At 49.4% G+C, this 19,470-nt stretch overlaps 8 protein-coding genes across 8 annotated transcripts; 3 read left to right on the top strand and 5 right to left on the bottom strand.

Moving 5' to 3' along the window:
* Positions 1–487: 487 nt before the first annotated feature.
* Positions 488–1,970, bottom strand: N7471_011176 (uncharacterized protein; the record flags this gene model as incomplete). Its single annotated transcript, XM_057283895.1, has 2 exons — positions 488–1,739; positions 1,912–1,970. The coding sequence occupies 2 exons, from the start codon at positions 1,968–1,970 to the stop codon at positions 488–490; spliced, it is 1,311 nt and encodes a 436-aa protein (XP_057130161.1).
* A 692-nt stretch (positions 1,971–2,662) lies between these two features.
* On the bottom strand, positions 2,663–4,672 carry N7471_011175 (TCP11 family protein; the record flags this gene model as incomplete). Its single annotated transcript, XM_057283894.1, has 2 exons — positions 2,663–3,697; positions 3,758–4,672. The coding sequence occupies 2 exons, from the start codon at positions 4,670–4,672 to the stop codon at positions 2,663–2,665; spliced, it is 1,950 nt and encodes a 649-aa protein (XP_057130160.1).
* Positions 4,673–6,115: 1,443 nt separating this feature from the next.
* On the top strand, positions 6,116–7,765 carry cp9 (putative serine carboxypeptidase; the record flags this gene model as incomplete). Its single annotated transcript, XM_057283893.1, has 2 exons — positions 6,116–6,356; positions 6,411–7,765. The coding sequence occupies 2 exons, from the start codon at positions 6,116–6,118 to the stop codon at positions 7,763–7,765; spliced, it is 1,596 nt and encodes a 531-aa protein (XP_057130159.1).
* Positions 7,766–8,709: 944 nt separating this feature from the next.
* Positions 8,710–9,894, bottom strand: N7471_011173 (ankyrin repeat domain-containing protein; the record flags this gene model as incomplete). Its single annotated transcript, XM_057283892.1, has 1 exon — positions 8,710–9,894. The coding sequence occupies one exon, from the start codon at positions 9,892–9,894 to the stop codon at positions 8,710–8,712; it is 1,185 nt and encodes a 394-aa protein (XP_057130158.1).
* Positions 9,895–10,067: 173 nt separating this feature from the next.
* On the bottom strand, positions 10,068–13,757 carry N7471_011172 (uncharacterized protein; the record flags this gene model as incomplete). Its single annotated transcript, XM_057283891.1, has 7 exons — positions 10,068–11,700; positions 11,811–12,446; positions 12,505–12,529; positions 12,603–12,776; positions 12,829–12,996; positions 13,047–13,154; positions 13,211–13,757. 7 exons carry the CDS (start codon positions 13,755–13,757, stop codon positions 10,068–10,070), a joined length of 3,291 nt encoding a protein of 1,096 aa, XP_057130157.1.
* A 611-nt stretch (positions 13,758–14,368) lies between these two features.
* Positions 14,369–14,967, top strand: N7471_011171 (actin-binding ADF family protein; the record flags this gene model as incomplete). The annotated part of the gene is made up of 3 exons (XM_057283890.1): positions 14,369–14,628; positions 14,728–14,858; positions 14,942–14,967. The coding sequence occupies 3 exons, from the start codon at positions 14,369–14,371 to the stop codon at positions 14,965–14,967; spliced, it is 417 nt and encodes a 138-aa protein (XP_057130156.1).
* Positions 14,968–15,603: 636 nt separating this feature from the next.
* Positions 15,604–18,795, bottom strand: N7471_011170 (uncharacterized protein; the record flags this gene model as incomplete). Its single annotated transcript, XM_057283889.1, has 4 exons — positions 15,604–17,698; positions 17,756–18,111; positions 18,168–18,279; positions 18,380–18,795. The coding sequence occupies 4 exons, from the start codon at positions 18,793–18,795 to the stop codon at positions 15,604–15,606; spliced, it is 2,979 nt and encodes a 992-aa protein (XP_057130155.1).
* A 384-nt stretch (positions 18,796–19,179) lies between these two features.
* N7471_011169 (uncharacterized protein) lies at positions 19,180–19,392 on the top strand (the record flags this gene model as incomplete). The annotated part of the gene is made up of 1 exon (XM_057283888.1): positions 19,180–19,392. One exon carries the CDS (start codon positions 19,180–19,182, stop codon positions 19,390–19,392), a length of 213 nt encoding a protein of 70 aa, XP_057130154.1.
* Positions 19,393–19,470: the final 78 nt, after the last annotated feature.

The following is a 19,470-nucleotide window of genomic DNA, read 5'->3' as shown; positions in this document are numbered from 1 at the left end:
ATGTTTTTCTTTCTAAGTGGAAGGCCGATGGGGGAGAGCAAAATCGGTATCCTTAGTACAGAACCTGAATTGACTTGAGGCTTTTGCCTGTTTACTAAAAAATCCTGCTCCCTTGGTAAGATAAGTAGAAATAGAGTGTATGAGGCTCTCCATACTGGTGAGTTATAGTAAGGCTTGGCTCATGATGGACCTGTCGATCAGTGTCGATCTTGATCGTGCACATACAGTCTAGTAAAGCTTTGAGCTGATGCCTCGTGTCTTTTTGTTCATGTCGAACTAAGAACAAGGCCCCCGTAGGCCATAAACAGGAACCGAGGTTTTTGTTATGGTCTAGTGGTAAAATAGCCTGTATTTATACCCACAGTTCATTCCGGCATACTAATGTACATCAAGTAGGGTAGTATACAAAATCCCAACAGCAAACTTCATCCAAGGAAGAGCTCACAACATCCATCCTGGCTCCACTCAAAATGAATATTGATATGTCCTACGGTATCGAATCCAACGCCTCAACCCCTTCCCTTGCAATCCGCTCCCGCATAATCTGCCATTCAACCCACGTCACACCCTGCAACAAACAATCCGCCAGATCATCGAGTTTCCCCGGATCAACAGCAGCCACCTCATCCACCATATCGGAATGAGGGGATACAGGCAATGGAGAAAGAGATCCACTCTTCTGAGCACGAGACCCCTTCCCTCTCCCCTTCTTCAACGTCTGCGTCTGGCCCTGCGATTTCCGCATATACGCACCCACAACACTATGCAGAGCAGGACACTCAGATTTATCCGCGAGCACGATCTTATTGTCGGCAGCAATACCGAGCTCCAGTTTCCCAAGCCCATCGTCCGTCTCCGGACAAGCATTGGTATTCTGCATCGCAGCAGAAACCCACCGTCCAACAAGATCGATCTTAGCCTTTTTCACTTCTCGCGCATTGGGTTTCTTCTTTTTCGTCTGTTTCTCGACTTCGGATTTTTCATCCGTGTCTCCTTTCCCTGGATCTGATGACCCAGAACCAGAACCTCCCTCAAGCCAATACCTGACTACCCGTCTCGGCTCAACACCCCGAACAACCAAATCCGCAACTTCCCCGCCTCGCTCCTGCCGTAGCGTATGCAGAACGGCATACAACATGCCCTCCAGCACTCCAACCCGCAGCGTCCATTCAAGCACGGCACTCCCGCCGCCTGAACGGAAACGCTGGCGCTCTATGAGCACGTGTGTGGGACGGTATGCAGCTATGAGTGATGAGATTAGGGTGTATGCATTTGCGGCGTAGAGGTCTGGGGAGAAGGAATCTTTTTCTTTTGTAAATTTGGCGGTCTTGACAGGGATGTTTTTTCCCGTTTCTATTGGGAGAATGGCTTGGGGTGATTCTGTCGCGTCACCAGATCCTGATCTTGGTTCACCGGGTTTGATTATACTAGTCTTATCCCCGGGTATTAAGTTCAAACTTGATATTTCCGAAACAGCAAGTCGGTGCCAGGCTGTTAACTCCGGTATTGGGGGATGCGCTGCGTCTATGCCGCCACCTGGAACCTGAACCCCAGAGCGGGGAACTCGCAGATGCGCGAAAGCGAGGTTTTGAATCCCCATATCGATGCTGAGGATGCTCCATGGTTGTGCGGGATTTGATTTCGACAAGTCTGCTGACTTGTTGTTTGTCTTTGTCTTGGTTGAGCGAGATTTTGTCGACCCTAGCTGCGGCCGATCGACCTGTCGATCTTGGCTTAGACTGGCACTGGCAGCAGTACTAGCATTGGTACTGGTACTGGGATTGGAACTACTAGTGACACCCTCTGCAACACGATTTGCGGCAGCCGACAACTGCAACTGCAACTGCGCCTGCGAGTGCGAATGCAACGTCAACTCTGCTGCAATGCGCTCAATAAGAACACCCTTCGTACCGGACGATTGGATGCCCGTTGCGCGCGCGATGCGCTGCAATTGTGCTGATTTCAAGCATGCGAGCCAAGGGTGTGTTGGGGAGTACAGTGCTGCAGAGAGACGCATTGGGGGGTTTGTTTGTGCTTGTTGCTTGCCAAGGTTGGCATTGGGTGGGGTGAACTGGGCTTCCGGTGCAAGCACAGACACAAGCACGAGCACGACAAATCTCGGATGTCCGTGTCTGGCGCTGCGGAAGACCTGTAATGGCAATTTTAGGCTGGATGCATGGGCTTTTTGGGATGATTGGATTCTTCAAGGTGGGTGGATGCCGATCGGTGCACGGACCCTTTGACGTTCGCGGCTACCGTGGCACTGGGTCGGATTGAGTTCGTTACTTTTGGTTGTTTCCAGGGTTCTTTGGAGTTTAGTATGGACAGAGTACATGTTGAGTATCATTTCCAGGTAGACCTCTACTAGAATACTAGTAGTTGATATTAAAAAAGTAAATTTATATGCGCCTTCTATTTCCCAGAATATAACACCGAGATCCTCGTGTCGGTATGACACGGGCCTGAATAACAAAACTCCCCCCAATAAGCAGTAAATGCAAGGCGCTGAAAAGCAAGTCAAACAAACCACTTGGAAGACAGCAAAGCAAAAAAAAACAATAACCAATACCAAAATTGAGGACCAAAAGCAAGGACCAAAAGCAAGGACCAAAAGCAAGGACCAAAAGCAAGGACCAAAAGCAAGGACCAAAACAAGAGCAAATTATACCAATGCTGGCTGCTCAAGCTCCGCCATTGCAATCTCATCTCGGAGATACAGCAATGGAGCCCAAACACGCCAGTGCAGTACACCCATATGGGCAAGCCGCATCCCAATACGCTCAACATCCGACTGCTGTGGCGTCAGAGCCAGCGACGAAGTATTGACCGATCCAGACGCACCCGCAGCCCCAGTCTGCGGCGCAGCAGGGCCCAAAGCAGCAGACAATGGAGCCCTTTGCGACTCACAGATGGCTAACGGCGACAGCGGCAAGTATCTACGAGCCGCCGTCAGGGTTGTAGTAAGGATCTTGGCACGCATGCTATTTTGGAAGAAAACGAAGAGCTCAGACTCATTGGAGAGATGCCACTCAAGGGCTTCCTCGATGGGAACGATGACCTCGTCTGCGACGACGGGGTCCAGCTTCAGCGCGGCACAGGCAAAGCGGGCAATCTCCAGCGCGATACAGCGCATATTTTGCGTCCAGCGCTTTCCGCCGCGGAGGTCGGGATCGTCGTCGTTGTTGTTTGGGTTGCCCGCGACGCGGTTCTCAAGGTCCATGCCGTCTTCCATTAGGGACCAGATGCGTGATCGGAAGGTGGAGTAGGTTTCTTCTGGGGTTGAGAGATACCGCTTGTGCTTGTTGACGTAGGACTCGAATATATACCAGGCGATGTCGAGGTTGATTAGGTTTTGGACTGTTGAGCGGAGTTGCCAGAGGCGCTCGGAGTCGAAGAGGAAGGTTTCGGGGAAATCGGCGGGCGGGGCGAATTGGAGAAGTTGGGCGGAGATTCCACGGAACAGGGCTTCGAGGGGTTTAAGGGCGTCTTCCGTTTCTGGGGTGGAGGTTGTTTTTTGGGCTTCGGCATTTGCATCGTCTTGACGGGCTTGGTCCCGCACTGATAGGTACCAATGACGGGCGGGTTCAACCTGGAAGCCGCCGCGGTTCATTTTGCCTTGGAAGTATTCTTGGAGGAAGGGGACTGTGTCTTCGATGAGGAGAACGCGGAATGCTCGGATCTGATGGTTGGCGACGTCCTATCAAGTTACAAATTAGTTCGGAATGTTGCAAGACAGCGGGGTTTAAATGTGACATACCAACTTCATTGCCTCTAGAATGGAGAACAATGTTCGCAGACCGTTGACAATCTCCCGAGGATCTTGAGACTGTGAACCCTTTTCGATTTGCTCGACCATAGAATCCGCCCACTCGTCTCGCATAGGAGCACAATGTGTTTTCAGGAGTTTCGCCAGCCATTTCGCCAGCGTAAGCATATCGAGAACGCCTTTCCGTATTTGCTGCATCAGCAATGGAACTTCCAGGTTCTGCATGATACTTGGGTGATCCCGTTCCGGAACAAGGGTCTTAATGACGTCCTGCAATGTCTCGAACAGGGCGGGCAAACGGGGATCAAAGGTGCGTCGAGTACCATCACTCGACTTGACTTCCTCGGTGGTGGCATCGGCAGTCGCAGCAAGGTAAGAGTAGACAGTAATCTCCGCAGCCAAAGAGTCCCAATAATCCGCAGCTTCTTTCCGCTTGCGTTTGCCCTTTTCCCCGTCTAGATCAGGCTTAAAGTGAAGGTCGCGGTCGAAGTTGGCGTCCATGCGGAGGTTGATGTTGCTCATGATACAGGGCAGATCAAGCTCACTGAGCGTTTTCTTCGTAACCGGTGGATACCTCCCAGCCTTGCGCAATAGGCGCTGATCGCGGGAACCTAGTCCCAAAGCTTGGGGTATACTGATAGCCTCCGGTGACGGGGAGGGCTCTCGAGGCCGAGAGATAATGGCTGGTAGCGGCGATGCAGGTTGTCGAGCTCCATGAGGATAGGCGAAGGCTTGTTGACGACGACGGAGAGGATGAATGGATGATCGGTCATCATGATTGTGAGAATCTCGCCCCTCTTTCTTGTGATACTCTTTAGAACGACCACTTCCAGCACCATACGCCTCTAAAGGACCTTCGGCACCCTCCTCTTGCGTTCGGGCTTCTTTTGTGCCTTGTAGATCCATCGTTAAACACGAGATATCTAAACCTCCCCTACTCAGACAGTCAGATAAAAAGGAAGATTTTGGGGTGGCAATGGCGAGACCACGCCATGCACCTAAGCACAGAACAAGGCGAATACGCCCCTATGCAACTCCCACAACTCACAAATTTAATAACCCCCTGTTTGCCTCAGGCAGGCAGCCAATCCGCAGTCACCGAAAAGTGATGCAAGTGAGCTGTCAATTCCTGTGGAGCCGAGGATTGCTTGGATCTGCGTCGATCGCCTCGTGGTTCCGATCAGGGGTGCAATATAGGGAGCAAGGTGAAAAAGGGGTGGAAATTAGAATATTTAAAACAAAAAAAGGTGTTTAAGCCGAGTAAAAGAGAATATAATCTTTCCAAAACAAAGAGTTGTAGAGTATGAAACGTTCTCCCAAAGCAGAAAACCTGGGGGGATTGCAGCGGTATAGTCTCTCAGAGCAAACAAGTCCAAATTGTCTCGAGAGTGCAGTACAAAGATGCAGGACAAATGGACAAATCAAAGAAGGCAAAAAAACAAAAGAAAGAAAAGGAGTTGGCAAAGCGACCGGGATGAACTGATATAGTGAGTGTATCCCAGATCTACACCGGATTCGGGTGGACGCAACCAGCACATTCCTATGCTGCTACCCGCGAGCAGACTCCCCTCGACTACTTGATAATATCTCGATATCACATCGTTCCATTTCCGATTTGAATTTGCATCTGCATTTGATGTTGCTTCTGGGAAAAAGGGGGTCTATTCGCCTCACTTTGAACTTTGAAACCAGCACTGGCCACGTGAGTATGAGTCTCCTTTTCTCGGGGAACCACTGGATGCAGTTGAGTTGCGCATTACCAGGTACATAGTACCCTCCAGCTTGGCAGAGAAGTGAATGTTCACAGTTTATCGAGGAGTGATGAAGCAGGGCCCCTCTCGTCGAGATCGGAATGTTTTTGGTTTGGCGTGTCTTGGCGCCTTGATGCCTTGGTGCTTTGACATTTTGATGCCTGATAAACAAGGCCATGTATCCCTTCGCAACCCTAACTAGTTAGATAGTTAGTTAATACTTCACCCACTTCACCACTCAATTCCCACCAATTGATCTTCGCGTTCAGCTCGGATCTGAATAAAATTACTGTGATTCAGGAGGCATCCACTGCCTATAGACGGATATGAACTCCGCTGAGCTCCCAAATCCACTGGCCATGTCTTTGGCCCCAATAACCCCGCTGGCCTTATTGATACCCAAAGCTGGCTCAACAACCGCCCGCTCAATAGCTCAATAACCGCCACCATGTCTAAAAAGAAAGAGATAAAAAGGAAACATGATTTCCGCGTGGGATCTGTTCTGCATGAGCATTCTAGATCTTTACCACGCAGTATCGTCTCGATTATTTGCCGAAAAGGATTATCATAGGTGTGCAAAGCACGGCGAGTTCCAATCATGAATCTCTCCGCACTACTCTACTTCTTTCATGTTCTATGGGCAGCGCCTAGCTTTGTCCGTTCCCGAGGAATTGGTTCATACAATACTTCACCATTTGAAGTACATACCTTGCCGGGCGTTTCGGACCTTCCACCCAGCTGGGCTGGTCGCCTTCCAGTTCCGGGGACAGAGGATGGAAATGAGATCTTCTTCTGGCTATTTCAATCAGAGCAACCGGCATATGATGACAATTTAATCAGTATGTCTGATTGAAAAAGGAGATGCAAAGGTGGTTGCTAACAAAATTGTATAGTTTGGTTCAATGGCGGCCCTGGCTGCTCATCCTTGATAGGGCTGACGACCGGCAACGGACCCATTTCGTTCGATGGCAATTCAACTCAATTCATTCGCAATCCGCACTCGTGGACAAGCCTGGGCAATGTGCTTTATGTTGATCAGCCCGTTGGCACTGGCTACTCCACAACCAGCTTCCCGTACCCGGTTAAGGACAATGGCCGGGTAACGAGGGACTTTACGCAGTGGCTGCGTGGCTTCTTCGAATACTTCCCGCACCTACAGTCAAAGCAGATCCATTTGATGGGCGAGTCATATGCAGGCATCTACATACCCTACTTTGCATCGGAGATTCTGGAGGGCAACAATTCCTCTCCTCTCAACGTGCGTTCAATGTCTCTCGGTGATGGATCCTGGGGAAATGGAGCAGCCATGGCAGCCGTTGCAATGGGCAAATATCTAAGGTCACAGTTGGGCCTCCTCCAAATCCCGGAAGACGTCCTATCAGTCTTCGACGAAGCAGACGAAACCTGTGGCTTCAACGACGTGCTAGCAAAATCCGCCATATACCCTCCCCTGGCTAAAATCCATATCCCCGGAAACCCAGAGTACTTTAACCTCCGACGTCGAGACCTGACAAGTGCTGTCAACGGCGCATGCAACATCTTACCCACAACCCCGGAAGAAGTCCGCACCTCACTCTTCAACTCAACCTGCTACGGCCCCTGCGCCGTCTTCTCTACAGCAAGTGACTACCTAACAGCCATCTCCACCAACCGCACAACCCGCGGCTGCTTCGACATCTACGACATCTCCCACGACTGCAGCGCCGTCTCAGAGCTCCCCCTAATGGCAGAGTACTTCGGCCGCGCAGATGTCCAAACCGCCCTCCATGTCGATAACAGCGGACCCTACAGCGCCTGCAACTCCACGATCCTGGGCACGCTCCTTTCAGCGCCCTCTCCCGTGCCGCCGGAGTACTTCATCCTCCCGTCTCTGGTTACCAACCACAATATCTCGCTCCATATCTACTCGGGCGAGTGGGATATGGTAATCAACCACTTTGGCGCGGAACTGTCGCTGCAGAATATGACGTGGCGCGGTACGCAGGGCTTCGCGCAAAAACCGAAGAAGCCGTTCTTTGCTGATAATGCTGCGCCGTCGGCCACCAAGCAGCTCCTGTTCGATCATACACCGGTGGCTACTACGCTCTCGACTGCCACTCCAACTGCTGCTGCTGCGGGTACATGGGCTATGGAGCGCGGTGTGTCGTATCATCTATTCCGTGGAGCTGGCCATAGTGTCTTTGTGAATAAGCCGCGCGAGATGTTTTCCTTTGTGAGGGATGTGGTTGTTGCTCCGAGGGCCGGTTGATTATGGGGACCTCGGGGGGTTGGGGCTGGTGTATCTTGGGTTTTGGAGTTATCGAAAATTGGTACTTAGAACATGTAATTTCTTTAGAGTTCTTTTCTATTTTCAAAATTCAGGGTCAAATTAGCATTTAACTCAAAGGGTCATGTAGGGCTCGTAACGGGAATGGTTATGGAAGGCTTTCGGACGATGTCGACAAAAATGTTGCATCATATAAAAAAATCACCAAAAGCATGTGATCTCTGAGTTCAAACGGAGTTTGTTTCGTCATTTGCCTTGTTTTTCGCGTGAAAATCCAAAAAAAAAAATTCAAATCAATTACTTACGTCGATATCCCGTTCTCTGGCAAGGTATATATCACCATCATGCTTCATTATACCAGCCATTTCAGGTGAAATATCTAATTCGATATGCCAGCTACGAGGAATATCTCAACCTGCTTTATATTCAGTTCAGAAAAGCAGCAATAGTAATATCATATTCAATATCTAAATCGATTTGTCCTCATAGTATGCCGTATCCCGTCCAGAACGACCACAATGTTACCAGATCTCCATCATAGTGTGACAAGCACATGAATAATCTTACGATGATAGAACTTGTATATATCAAGAGTAATATTGAGTCAAGAGTATCTGGTATTTGGTCAATAGGTGTCGAGGGAGGGTCATCATGAGCCAGCATGAGTCATGATGTATCACGATGAAGGGGGGTTGCACATAGATCAGCTTCACAGCATTGACTACATATATGTACCTAATTCAATATGTCGGTACCCCTCAAATCCGTCTCCGTCTCCAATTATATATGTCAATAGGAGAAAGGTTTAGGATTATTGGATACCACGAGGTATCAGTTTACTGATGGAAGATTTTTGCAGCTACTTGCTTGAAAGACCCAACCTATAACTCGAGTACCACTGACCCAACATTTGAACATATAAACTCCTAGAAGGACGGAACCTTGTCGCTACTACTACCGAACTCCTCATGTTGTAGGAGCATCTTTATTCCCCGTTCGTTCCCAACCTTCTCTGCAGCATGTAGCGCCGTACCAAACTCCCCAACTTTGGCATCGACATCCGCATAGCAACCCAGCAGCACCCTTGCACAGCACCAATGGCATTTATAAGGGCACTTGAACTTGCACCTCTCCATAAAACATTTTTTGTCCCACGTCTGAGCCATCACTGCTATTAACGGCGTACCAATACGCTCATTCTGTGCATCAACATCTGCACCAAGCGAAAGGAGCGCCTCCACCGTCTTCCAACTCCCAGAAACTGCTGCTCCGTGTAGTGCTGTCCCATACTCGCCTCCATCGAGGTCGACATCTGCGCCATGGGCCACGAGAATCTGAACTACATCATTGTTATTCGCGGTAGCCGCGATATACAACAGAGTTGCGCCTGTTTCGGGATCCCTCATGGTCGGGGATACCCCTTGGTCCAACAGATACGTAAGCATATCACCAGAACAACTAGTGAGGCATTTCGGAATAAAGCGAGAACAAAGTTCAAGGCATTCAGCAGGTTCCCAGCTCTGTGACTCAAGAATGAGGCGTGCGCAGGCGAGACTATCGTGGTAGAGAGCTGCTTCCAAGGCGGTTTCAACGACAGATCTGTCGTGTCTAGTGTGCTGGAGTGGGATGGCGACGATCTCGGGATAGTCCTTCTCCGAAGCAATTATCAATGGCTCGACATCCTGATTCTCGTCAAAGAAAAGCGGCGTTTTGAGGCTCAGGAGTGCCCTGATGGTTGGCATCCGAACTATTTCATCTTTTTGATCTTTTATTGCAGCCAGGACGGCAGCTTTGATGTTCCCAGTTGAAGGGACATGCTTTGTACCCATGTAATAGATCTTTTCAATGTCACCGACGGCTGAGGCTGTGATCAAGGCATCTGAATAGAGTGCGGCATCATCGAGTACATTGTATCCGCGGTGATCTAATTCTCTCAAGAGATCAACTCTGCCGCTCTTTGCAATATTCGGGAAGACCTCCCTAATTTTGCCAGATAGATCATTTGTGTCAGCCCCTGCACAAATCAAGATCATAAGGACTTCGATACAGTTTGATGGATAGTAGAAGTGTCTGTCTTTCTTGAATCCCTCCATGGCTAGGTGCAATGCCATATTGCCATTGTCGTCACGAATGTCCACGTCAGCTCCTTTTTGCAGCAAAATTTCAACAACCGCGCCTCTACCTCGTTCTGCAGCCAGCAAAAGAGCGGTGGGCCAATTTTCGACAACGAAATGTTCCAAAATTTGCTTCAAAATCTCCGTATATCCCTCTGCACAGGCGTATCTCAATGCACCGTCAAAGTGCTCGGCTTTGAACCCGCGGAAATTGCCTCTTGAATCAGCATTGTTGAAACGTCCATTTTATCGCGAGCCAGACTTCTTTCCACGGCGGGCGTAAACGTGTTACGAGATGCATAGCCCCATGGGTCGTGTTGAAATAGGCGCCTGGCAATGGAAGCATGTCCCCAAAAGCAGGCTGCGAGCAGCGGGGTGCTATAGATTGTGCTGAAATCACATTCATCGGCCAGACCCATTTCCTTACGGTGTAATTTTCCTTTTAGGTGGGCGTTTGCCCCGTTCTCGAGGAGGATAGCGACGGTAGATTCATGTCCACTAATGGCAGCAAGATGGAGGGGAATTGCAACTATCCTGCTTTGTGCCCGTTCTGATCTTATATCGGCCCTTGACTGTTTGCGTTTTGATCTTACACTGACATCACAGTTAAGAAGAGTGGAACTACCGTCGACTTTGGCTCCCTGTTGCAACAGAGAGATCACCATCTGCTCGTGTCCATTGGCTGCAGCGAGGCAGAACGCTGTTTCAGTATCGCTGTCAGCATCGCTGTCAGCATCGTCCATTCTTATACCTTGACGGAGGAGCAGTTTGACTATGTCGAGATGTCCTCTTGCAATGGCTGCTTTCAGTGCATTTCCCAAGTCTTTTCCAGGTGCTCTCACATCTGCACCTTTGCCAAGCAAGAACCGAACAACATCGATATGCCCTGCACCACAGGCAACCTGAAGTGCATTGCCATTTTCACCACCAGGATCTTCGATGTTCGCTCCTCGATCCAGTAGAAACTTGACAGCATCAAGGTTCCCTCGTTCTGAATAAACCTGGAGGCACGACCCAAACATTCTCCAATGCTTATCGATCTCTGCACCCCGGGATAACAGCACCTCTGCGATATCAGAATGACCTCCCTCCAAAGCCGCTTGTAAGGGAGTCCCGAGAGTCTGTCGGAGAGCATTGATGTCTGCTCCATGATGTAAGAGAAGTTCCACCACGGCTAGATGTCCCCAAAATGCCGCGATCTGCAATGCGGTGTACGAACATCCTGAGTGGTACTCATTGTATTGATAATTCGCATCAATGGCATCTATCCTAGCCCCCTTGGCTAGCAACATCTCAACCAAATTGGCATGGCCTTTTCGAGCAGCGATCTCAAGCGGTCCCAGCTTTGCCGGAATGTCCAGGCTGCCCGTACCCGCTCTTGAGCCCGGCAGCGCAATCCTGCTAGTCTTAGAAGACATGCTGCAACGAGATAAACAACGAGATAAACCACAATCGCGTCTTGGCTCAAGCTTCGCACCAGCTGCGAAGAGTATCTTGATGATATGCTCGTGGCCAGCATACACCGCAGCTTGCAGCGCATCACGGTATCGGCCGCACATACCATGAGACAAATGTTCTAATCCTGCGCCACGCTCGATCAAGAGTCGAACAGCCTGCCCGTGTCCGTTAAAAGAGGCAGCTTGCAGCGTGTTACCAAAATGGCCACCTGATCCATTCACACATGCTCCGTGGTCCAGCAGTAGCAGCATCATATCGAGATTTCCAAATGAGGCAGCAGCTTGGAGCGGATCACCCAGCTTCTTGTCTTCGATGTTGGGATTGGCTCCTCTCTCCAATAGGTATCTCGCAATATCGAGATGATTGGATATAGCGGTGCCTCGCAAGGGAGAGCCAAAGCGTAAAGTTCATAGATGAACACGGCGTTCATCCTTGGCTTTGATCCCCCAACTTACATTCCTTGTGCGCCTGTCATAAGTGCTTCTTTTATGTCCTCCCCAAGCTTCTGAAGCGCCGCGGTCGACTCGTCATGCATAGTAGACCATCTTTTCACGAATCTTTCGACCTCGGTTTCCACAAATCGCTTCAAATCTTCATGATTTGCTTGAGAAGTTACCTCCAAGGTTTCTCCTTTCATAAATGACACTGCAATTTCTTCTTCATGCCGGCTTGAAACGAAAACCTTGACAACATCTCGACATCGTTGTCGAACCTCATCAAGAGCCTCAAGGAGAATGCGTCGTTGCTGGGAGCTGCATTCGTCCAATGCATCAATGACAATTGTAAACGGAGTCGCTCGGCCGATTTCACACATCACTTCAACGCATTCTTCTACCGTCAGCGGTGCCGGTCTTTCTCCAATGTGGCTCGCTTCTCCTTGTCGCAATTGATACACTTTCAGTAACGGGGTTCGGACGCGAAAGTCATCTCCTTCTCTAGCTAGAGAAATCTGCTTTACCAATGATCGGATTATATCTCGAGGGTCGGTTCGTTCCGGCTCTGCAGGATTTTGAGAACAGAAAAAATGGGCTATTGGCGCTGGTTGCGATGCACCGCAGCTCTGTTGACGTAGGTGTTGAATCACGATCGCACTGCCAATAATTAATCACACCATTAGGTATGCTTCAACTCTCGACACAGGCAGCTTACGCAAGTTTTGTCTTTCCGCAGCCCGCTAAATATCCTGTTAGCTCGGAAATACAAAACTCACGTTCCATATACCAGCCTGTGGGTTTCTGTATACTTACGTATGCCACGTAACCAAAATGTTTCGGAACTGCTTGAGTCCCTCCAGGTCACGAAGCGTTGATCTTGAGAGAGCCACTCGCCCGAGCCAGATAGTACAGATGCCAATGCCTCTCTATAGTGTTGTTGAGCACGGACAGGGGAAAGCCACGTTAGAAGCTCGCTCCTCTCGCTCGCTGGTCATAGTCAGCCTCGGTATTTCACATTTTTACCGCCTCAAAAATGTACCTTTTAAAGCATCATGAAGGTCAGATACCTGATCCGTAATCCTGATCAGAGGGCGCTCAAGGTCTGTAAGTGCTGCCTTCAGTCTTGCTTGGATATTGTCAACGTCCTCGGCGGTCGAGGTCACCGTTAGGAGCATCATGGAAATGCCGTCCTGGATATCTTCCGCCCCTAATATGATGTCAGAAAATTGAATAGTCATCCTTTTTCAATCAACTGACTCTCGCTATCAACGAGACTTTTCAAAGCCAAAACGTTTCCCTCCGCAGCCTCCATTTGCTTCACCGATTCTTGAATGGACACCCAGGACGTCAAGTTCAAGACCCGCCCTAATCTCACAATCAGCATACACACGTCCGGTGATCCATCTCTTGAATTAACTCACTCATGCGCGAGGAATCATGATGCTTCTTAGCCTTGCAAATAAAGCCCAGGACAACAGAATACAATTTCACCATTTCCTGTTCTAAGCCCAATCTTCCTTCAGTAGTACCCTTACCATGTCGGATGAACAGCGCTTCAAGAATCCCACATCGGGCTATCAATCCTGTGGCCTTCTCCAATCCCTCGACAATAGCACCAAAAGCTTCAAACCCAGAGAAGGTTAACTGTAGCAAGAAACGCACACCGGCCCACGGCAACGCCGCGTGAACAGGGTCAAACTGGACCGCGACATCAACTACCTCCAAGAATTTCCTGACATATGCAGCGACCTTGGCGCATACATCGCGGATGATGAGCTCCTTCCCCGCGATGCTGATCGTGGTCCATTTATCCCGCTTGCAGCGGTCACGCTGGCTTTCGAGTGCCGATAGGATATCATTCAAAATATGTTTTGTGTCTGGAGATGAGGTGTTTGGTATTTTGAAGATGCGCTGGTCCTTTTCGGGGAGTGATGATAGAGCAAGCGCCCATAGTGAGGAGGTTGTCATCACGAGTGATTAGTCTCTATATGTGGCCAATCTTTTTTAATGGTGTCTCTTGAGAAAGTGAATTCACATTTCATGGTCAAGATTGATGGTTTATTACACAAAGCTCTCAGGATTAGTAGGGAAAATGAGCTGGGCAGCAAAGTGAGGCTGAGCGGGGAACTTGGCTGAAGAGGGGAATGATTGAACCTCAAGTGCTCTTTGTTATTCTTGTTCACTGTATGTTCACATCACACATATAACTGTTGGAAAGAGCACAATTCATTTTAGATCCACGGGTATCTGTTCTCGTAAACCTCCAGGGTTGGCTTCCCTGAGGCTGAGAGCACCGGTGACGGTGAAGCTCCATGCAAGTCCATGTGCTGACCGGTATGTATGTAGGAGTACTATTATGTGTCCAAAGGAACTCAATCTCTAAGAGCTTTAACATATACAAATTGATTTTATACGTCATGATCTACTTCCCCGCATACAACATAATATGGGGTAAACCAGGTGATCTCCCATTGTATGACTACAAAGTATCAGCCCATCCCTGACTTGCCTTTTGTTTTCCCTTTCCTACTTTCCCCTCTTCTTCCTCTTAGCATCTCACACATCTCACATCTTTCATCATGACAAAATTCGCAACCATCACCCCCGAATGCGAGGAGGTATTCGACGAGGTTAAAGGCACCAACAACCTTAATTACGTCATCTACGCAGCCTCCGCACACGACAAGAAGATCACCGTCGCCGAGTCCGGCAAATACAAGGACTACCCCGAATTCCTCTCTCACTTCAAGGATGACACTCCCCGATATGCTGTCGTAGACTTCACCTATGACTCTCCTGCCGGAGATGGTCAGCGAAGCAAGCTAGTCTTTATCACCTGGTATGTATAGACACCCTGTATCACAGCACATTCGCCTTTGAGTGTTGGTATCACGAACGTTGATGATTACATGGTACTGACTGTTGGGATTGTGTGTAGGGTTCCCGAGGCTGCAGGCATTCATGACAAATCTTACTACACCTCGAACAAAGATCACCTCTTCTACGAGCTCCAGGATATCAGCCTCCATGTCCTGGCACATTCCCAGGCGGATCTGGCTCATGCTGCAAGTATGTATACTCTGTATCTGCGAATCATTGGCTTCATGGCTAGTATGGCACAACTCGGAACTGACCTTCTTGTTTTTACTTAGTCCTGGGAAAGTTCAAGGCTCTCTAGAGGAGCCTTTGATCTTCAACATTCTTCCTGAATCTGAAACTGCTGTGTGAAAGGCAATTCACAGATCATGGGTGGTCTGGCTATGCTGTTCTAGACACCTTATTTCGTATTATAATATCTCTTACATATCTTCAATCATTCACCTCGACCACATGTAGTAGATGTATAAGAAGGCCGGTAAAAACCATAAGCCGTACAGACGGCTTTTCCATGTATAACCAGAGATATATAACTAGGAATAAATATGATTTCATTTGAGACCTATTGTAACAAAGACCCAGTTCTTCCCCAGGATATTAACCCGCTAATGCATAGAAAAAGAGAAGCACAAAGTGCACTAGGTGTGGTCGATGGTCAAAAGAGATTCAATGACATGCACGATAGATTGCCCATAGTTCAGTCTTTCAAAGAAGATCAACCCGCTAAATCATGGATAAACAGAATACAGATCGAGGATCGGAGTGCCAGGACAGAGATGGTGTTACAATGGACCACCAAAGTAACGTTGCTGGCATGCACGATAGATTGCTCATAGTCATAATCATAAGATGCAGATAAAAGCCAGCAAGGGGCAATCATGACGCATAGAGAAAACGAAATTCTCTGAGATGGAGCGTAAAAATATTTCATAGTCGCTTAGCGACGGAAGAACGGGGCTTGGTTCGACGAGAGAAGCGAGTCAGCACGCTGGAAGACATCGCCCTCGAAAAACTTGTCACTATATGCACTGGCCGGTGTGGACGGGACAGTGGCCTGCGCAGCAGGGCCGAGCGCCGCACTCAGCGGAGTGGCAGGGACGGTGACTGATTGCGGGGGCGACATCATATTGAATTGGAAAGAGGGGTTGTTGGTGAGGGCGGATGTTGACACGGATGTTTGATGGTGTTGTAGGTGTGGGGTCTGTAGCGGAGGGCCGTACAAGGCACTAGGAGGGGGATGGCGGTCTGGGTCTGCAAGGTAGGCCCAAGGAGATACCTCGATCAAGCGGCCTGCTTCTCGGCTTGCCTTTTGGACTGGGCGTAGGAGGATGATGACGTCGGGAGGTAGAAGCTGCATACTTCTCAACTCGCGCATCTCGTTCACTAGGTCGACAAACGACTGCATGAAGGATTTGCATAGCTGCCAGAACTCGCGTTGGTTGCGGAGTCCGCCGCCTGGTTCTTTGATCTTCATGGTCGAGAGACGCTGTCCTAGGGCATCGGAAACTTCCAGGCAAAACTGACATCGACGGATGAGGTTGTTCCAGAGGATTTGAATTCCCTCTGAATCGCGTGATTGTTGAGCGGCTTCTAGACACCTTATGAATTGCCGACGGGCTAGTGGAAGTGCCCCGTATGCAGCATGATATGTAGCAGTCAGCTGATGGAAGATCTTTTCGAATATCCGCTCCTCTTCATTTTCGTCCAGTCCAGTCAGTGTGTTGACTCGGGGAGCCCCGGGAACAGGCATAGGAGGGAAGGTTTCGCCTGAGCGAGGGGTTGCCAACGAGTGTGGCATAGATGTGTTGATCATGTTTGATCTGCTGCTCGAGCGACTGCGTGCGTACGTGGAGAAAGCAGGAGAGCTAATGCTAGTCTGATTGGAAGTCATAGTCATAGGGTATTGAGGGTGTCGAATTGTCGTGTCGCTTCGCAATCGTCTTGTGGGCGGGGCGGGATCTCTTGTTGGAGTGACCAGCGAGAGTTGAGATCGGTCTGGGACCGAGGGGAGTGGGTTACTTGGGCCAACCAAGCGCTTTGTAGCAGAGCCACGTTTGTTGGTGGTCTGGAGCGGAACTTTGAGAATAGCGCAAGCATTCCGTAGCTCCACTAGGCTGCCGAACATCGTCAGCATCAGCGATCGTACATAGCGCGGATCGCCGTTGGAAACGATCTTAGCGACGTTGTTGCGTAGCTGCGTGCCGACATGAATGTAGGCGGCGATGCACGTCTCGCATTCACGTTTGACCGTTTCGGTGACTGATGCGATTGACTCTGGGTCATTGCACAAAGCATTTGATGCTTTCTCGAGAGCATCGTTGAGTTGGTCAACGTGTGAGGAAGCATTGTAAAAGACAAGCTCGAGGCTGTGGCGTCTGGTGTCATCATGCTTGATCACGTTGATTAATGTATCGATATGAGAATGAACTTGAGCGAGGGCAAACAGGATACCCTTTGCACTCTTGATTATCGGTTCATCGGATCCACGCTCACCCTTGTGTTCAGGCAGACTAGACATCCGATTAACCCAACCATCTCGCGGACGCCGAGGCTCTCTCGGGCTGGTGGGACTCTGGGGAGTACTGTCATTCGTAGCTATTGGCGGTGCAGGCTGACGCGGTCGAAGCACAGATCCATGACTGAGACCCCGTAGATGGCTGTTTCGATATGGGCGCGTTTCATCCAATGTACCCAAATCGGTATTCTTGCGAGTGATCAGTCCCATTCGTTTGCTACGGGCAACAGATGATCCTTGAATTATGCCCTCGCTATTGCTTCGATTGCGCTCGTTGATAGAATGAGGTGCTACGCCAGGTCTTTGAAGACCAGGCATGTGGTAAGTAGCGCCCTGTTGTCCAGAGGCCATGCGATAGTGTGATTTTAATGGGATTGGCGGTGCCCGTGATATCGACGGAGACCGAGATGAGCTTGCTGAGCTATCACCAGTGCTGGGAATTACTGGAAATCGGCCACTCAAATTCCGCTTTGAGGGTATCGGTGTTGGTACCGGTTTAACGTCAAAAGTACCATCGCTGCGTTGACACCGAGTGTTAGCATATATCCACCCCAAGACCGTAAGATAGGCAAACCTTGTATCAGCAATTATTTCTGGCTCGGGTGTACTCGTCTGTTGTCGTGTTTTCATAAGAAATCTTTTGAGTTTGGTTGTGGCTGCAACCTCCTTCTCATTGTCGGTCATCCCAGATGGTGTCGTCTCGTTCTCGGTTTCCTCTAGAATTTCACGCAGTGGCTTTCGCAGAGGATTCCCGACACACTTGAAAATTTGAAGCTTATGCATCTCGGAGAGGCCAACCGGGAGGTCAATGAGGCGATTTTGCATCACTGACAGAACTCGCAATGATTTCAATTTGCTGATCTCATTTGGTAACTCTTTGATTTTATTTCGACTCAAATCAAGGATTTCGAGTAATGGTAGTTTGTAAACCTAGCAAGCAGGGTTAGCGCAATGCAAGCATAAAGCAAACTCATCATTGTACATACTCCTTTTGGGAATTCACGAAAGTTGTTCGCTCTGATGTTGAGATAGCGTAGATGCGAGCACTCTGCAAAACGATAGGGGATATGGAAAAGTTGATTGTTCGAGAGAGACAGCCTTTATAGTAATCAGTATAGTTCAGAGCAGTGATGCCGTAGCCTAGGAACAGGCAACGCAAGACTTGACCATAACAGTTCAAATCAAGGCTTCGACGTACCGTTCGACCTCATCTTTGATCAAGTCAACGACTGGCTCAGGAATCCTGGCAATGTGTGAATGACCAAGGTCAATGGTCAGCTTAGGCTTGACCACATCTGTGACGGCCTCGCTGCCTGCCAGGGAACGCTTAGTATCTTGAATGCCACTTTCAACAGCGTGTCGCGCTAGCTCAATGGTTTCCTCCGGGCTAAGCGTTTTCAATCCTGTGGGTTGCTTGCTAGCACTCTCCGGGGTATCTCCTAAAGCAGTGCTTGGTCGACTTCCCTCGTCAAAGTACGGAGAGTCATCGCTTTGTGACGCCAGCAAGCTACCTGACTCGGGCGTTCCATTTTCCATTTCATCTTCGTCTGTCTCGCCGCGGTTCAAGCGCGGCCCACGTATTGTGTCCTCGGGACGAGTCATGGCGGATGTCATGGCTGATAAAAGCCCGAAGGTTGTCGATCAGGCACACCCCAAGGCAGCACTTTCGTTGATGAATTGATATCCTGCCAAAAACCAAATGTCCAGGTGCAGCGACCATTACCATATGAACACACTTCGGGCACCTGCGCAAAGCATCGTTGGTTGTGATTAAGTCGGAGGGGTGGGCTATCTCAACGTTGGACGGGGAACTGAGCTCGAGGCGGCCGTTAGGGTGGAGTCGGAGTGGAGGAAGAGGGATCGGAGTCGCCAAGTGACGAATCGGCTGGGTATCAAGTGGTCGAATTCAGAGCAGATTTGTTCAAGACCGGGGGAAACAGTGCAATGAAGCTCTCACAGAGGATGACAATCGCGGGCGCGATAAAGAGATTAGCCACGATGGAGATCTGGCAGGTCAAAGAATGTGGTTATCGAATCAACAAACGTCTTAAGGCTGACACGAATAACCAAAATGAAATCGAGTCTCCTGGAATGAAGGGAACTGGGGACATTCAAGTTGGGCGAGGCTGGAAATCTTCTGATTGGGTGAAACACGCCCAAACACCGGACCTCCGCAACTCTGCATCCCGACTCCGCCTGCGTCACTATTGAAATATCACGGATTCTATTTAAGTGATAGCTTAGGATCTACGATGTATATACTATAGCGAGAAATGAATTGACCAAGAA

This window comes from Penicillium samsonianum (genome assembly GCF_028829775.1).
Source record: "Penicillium samsonianum strain IBT 33392 chromosome Unknown utg000007l_segment0_segment0, whole genome shotgun sequence".
Classification (NCBI taxonomy): Eukaryota; Fungi; Ascomycota; class Eurotiomycetes; order Eurotiales; family Aspergillaceae; genus Penicillium; species Penicillium samsonianum.
Note: the sequence above shows the minus strand (reverse complement) of the source record. Positions and strands in the feature narration are given on the sequence as shown.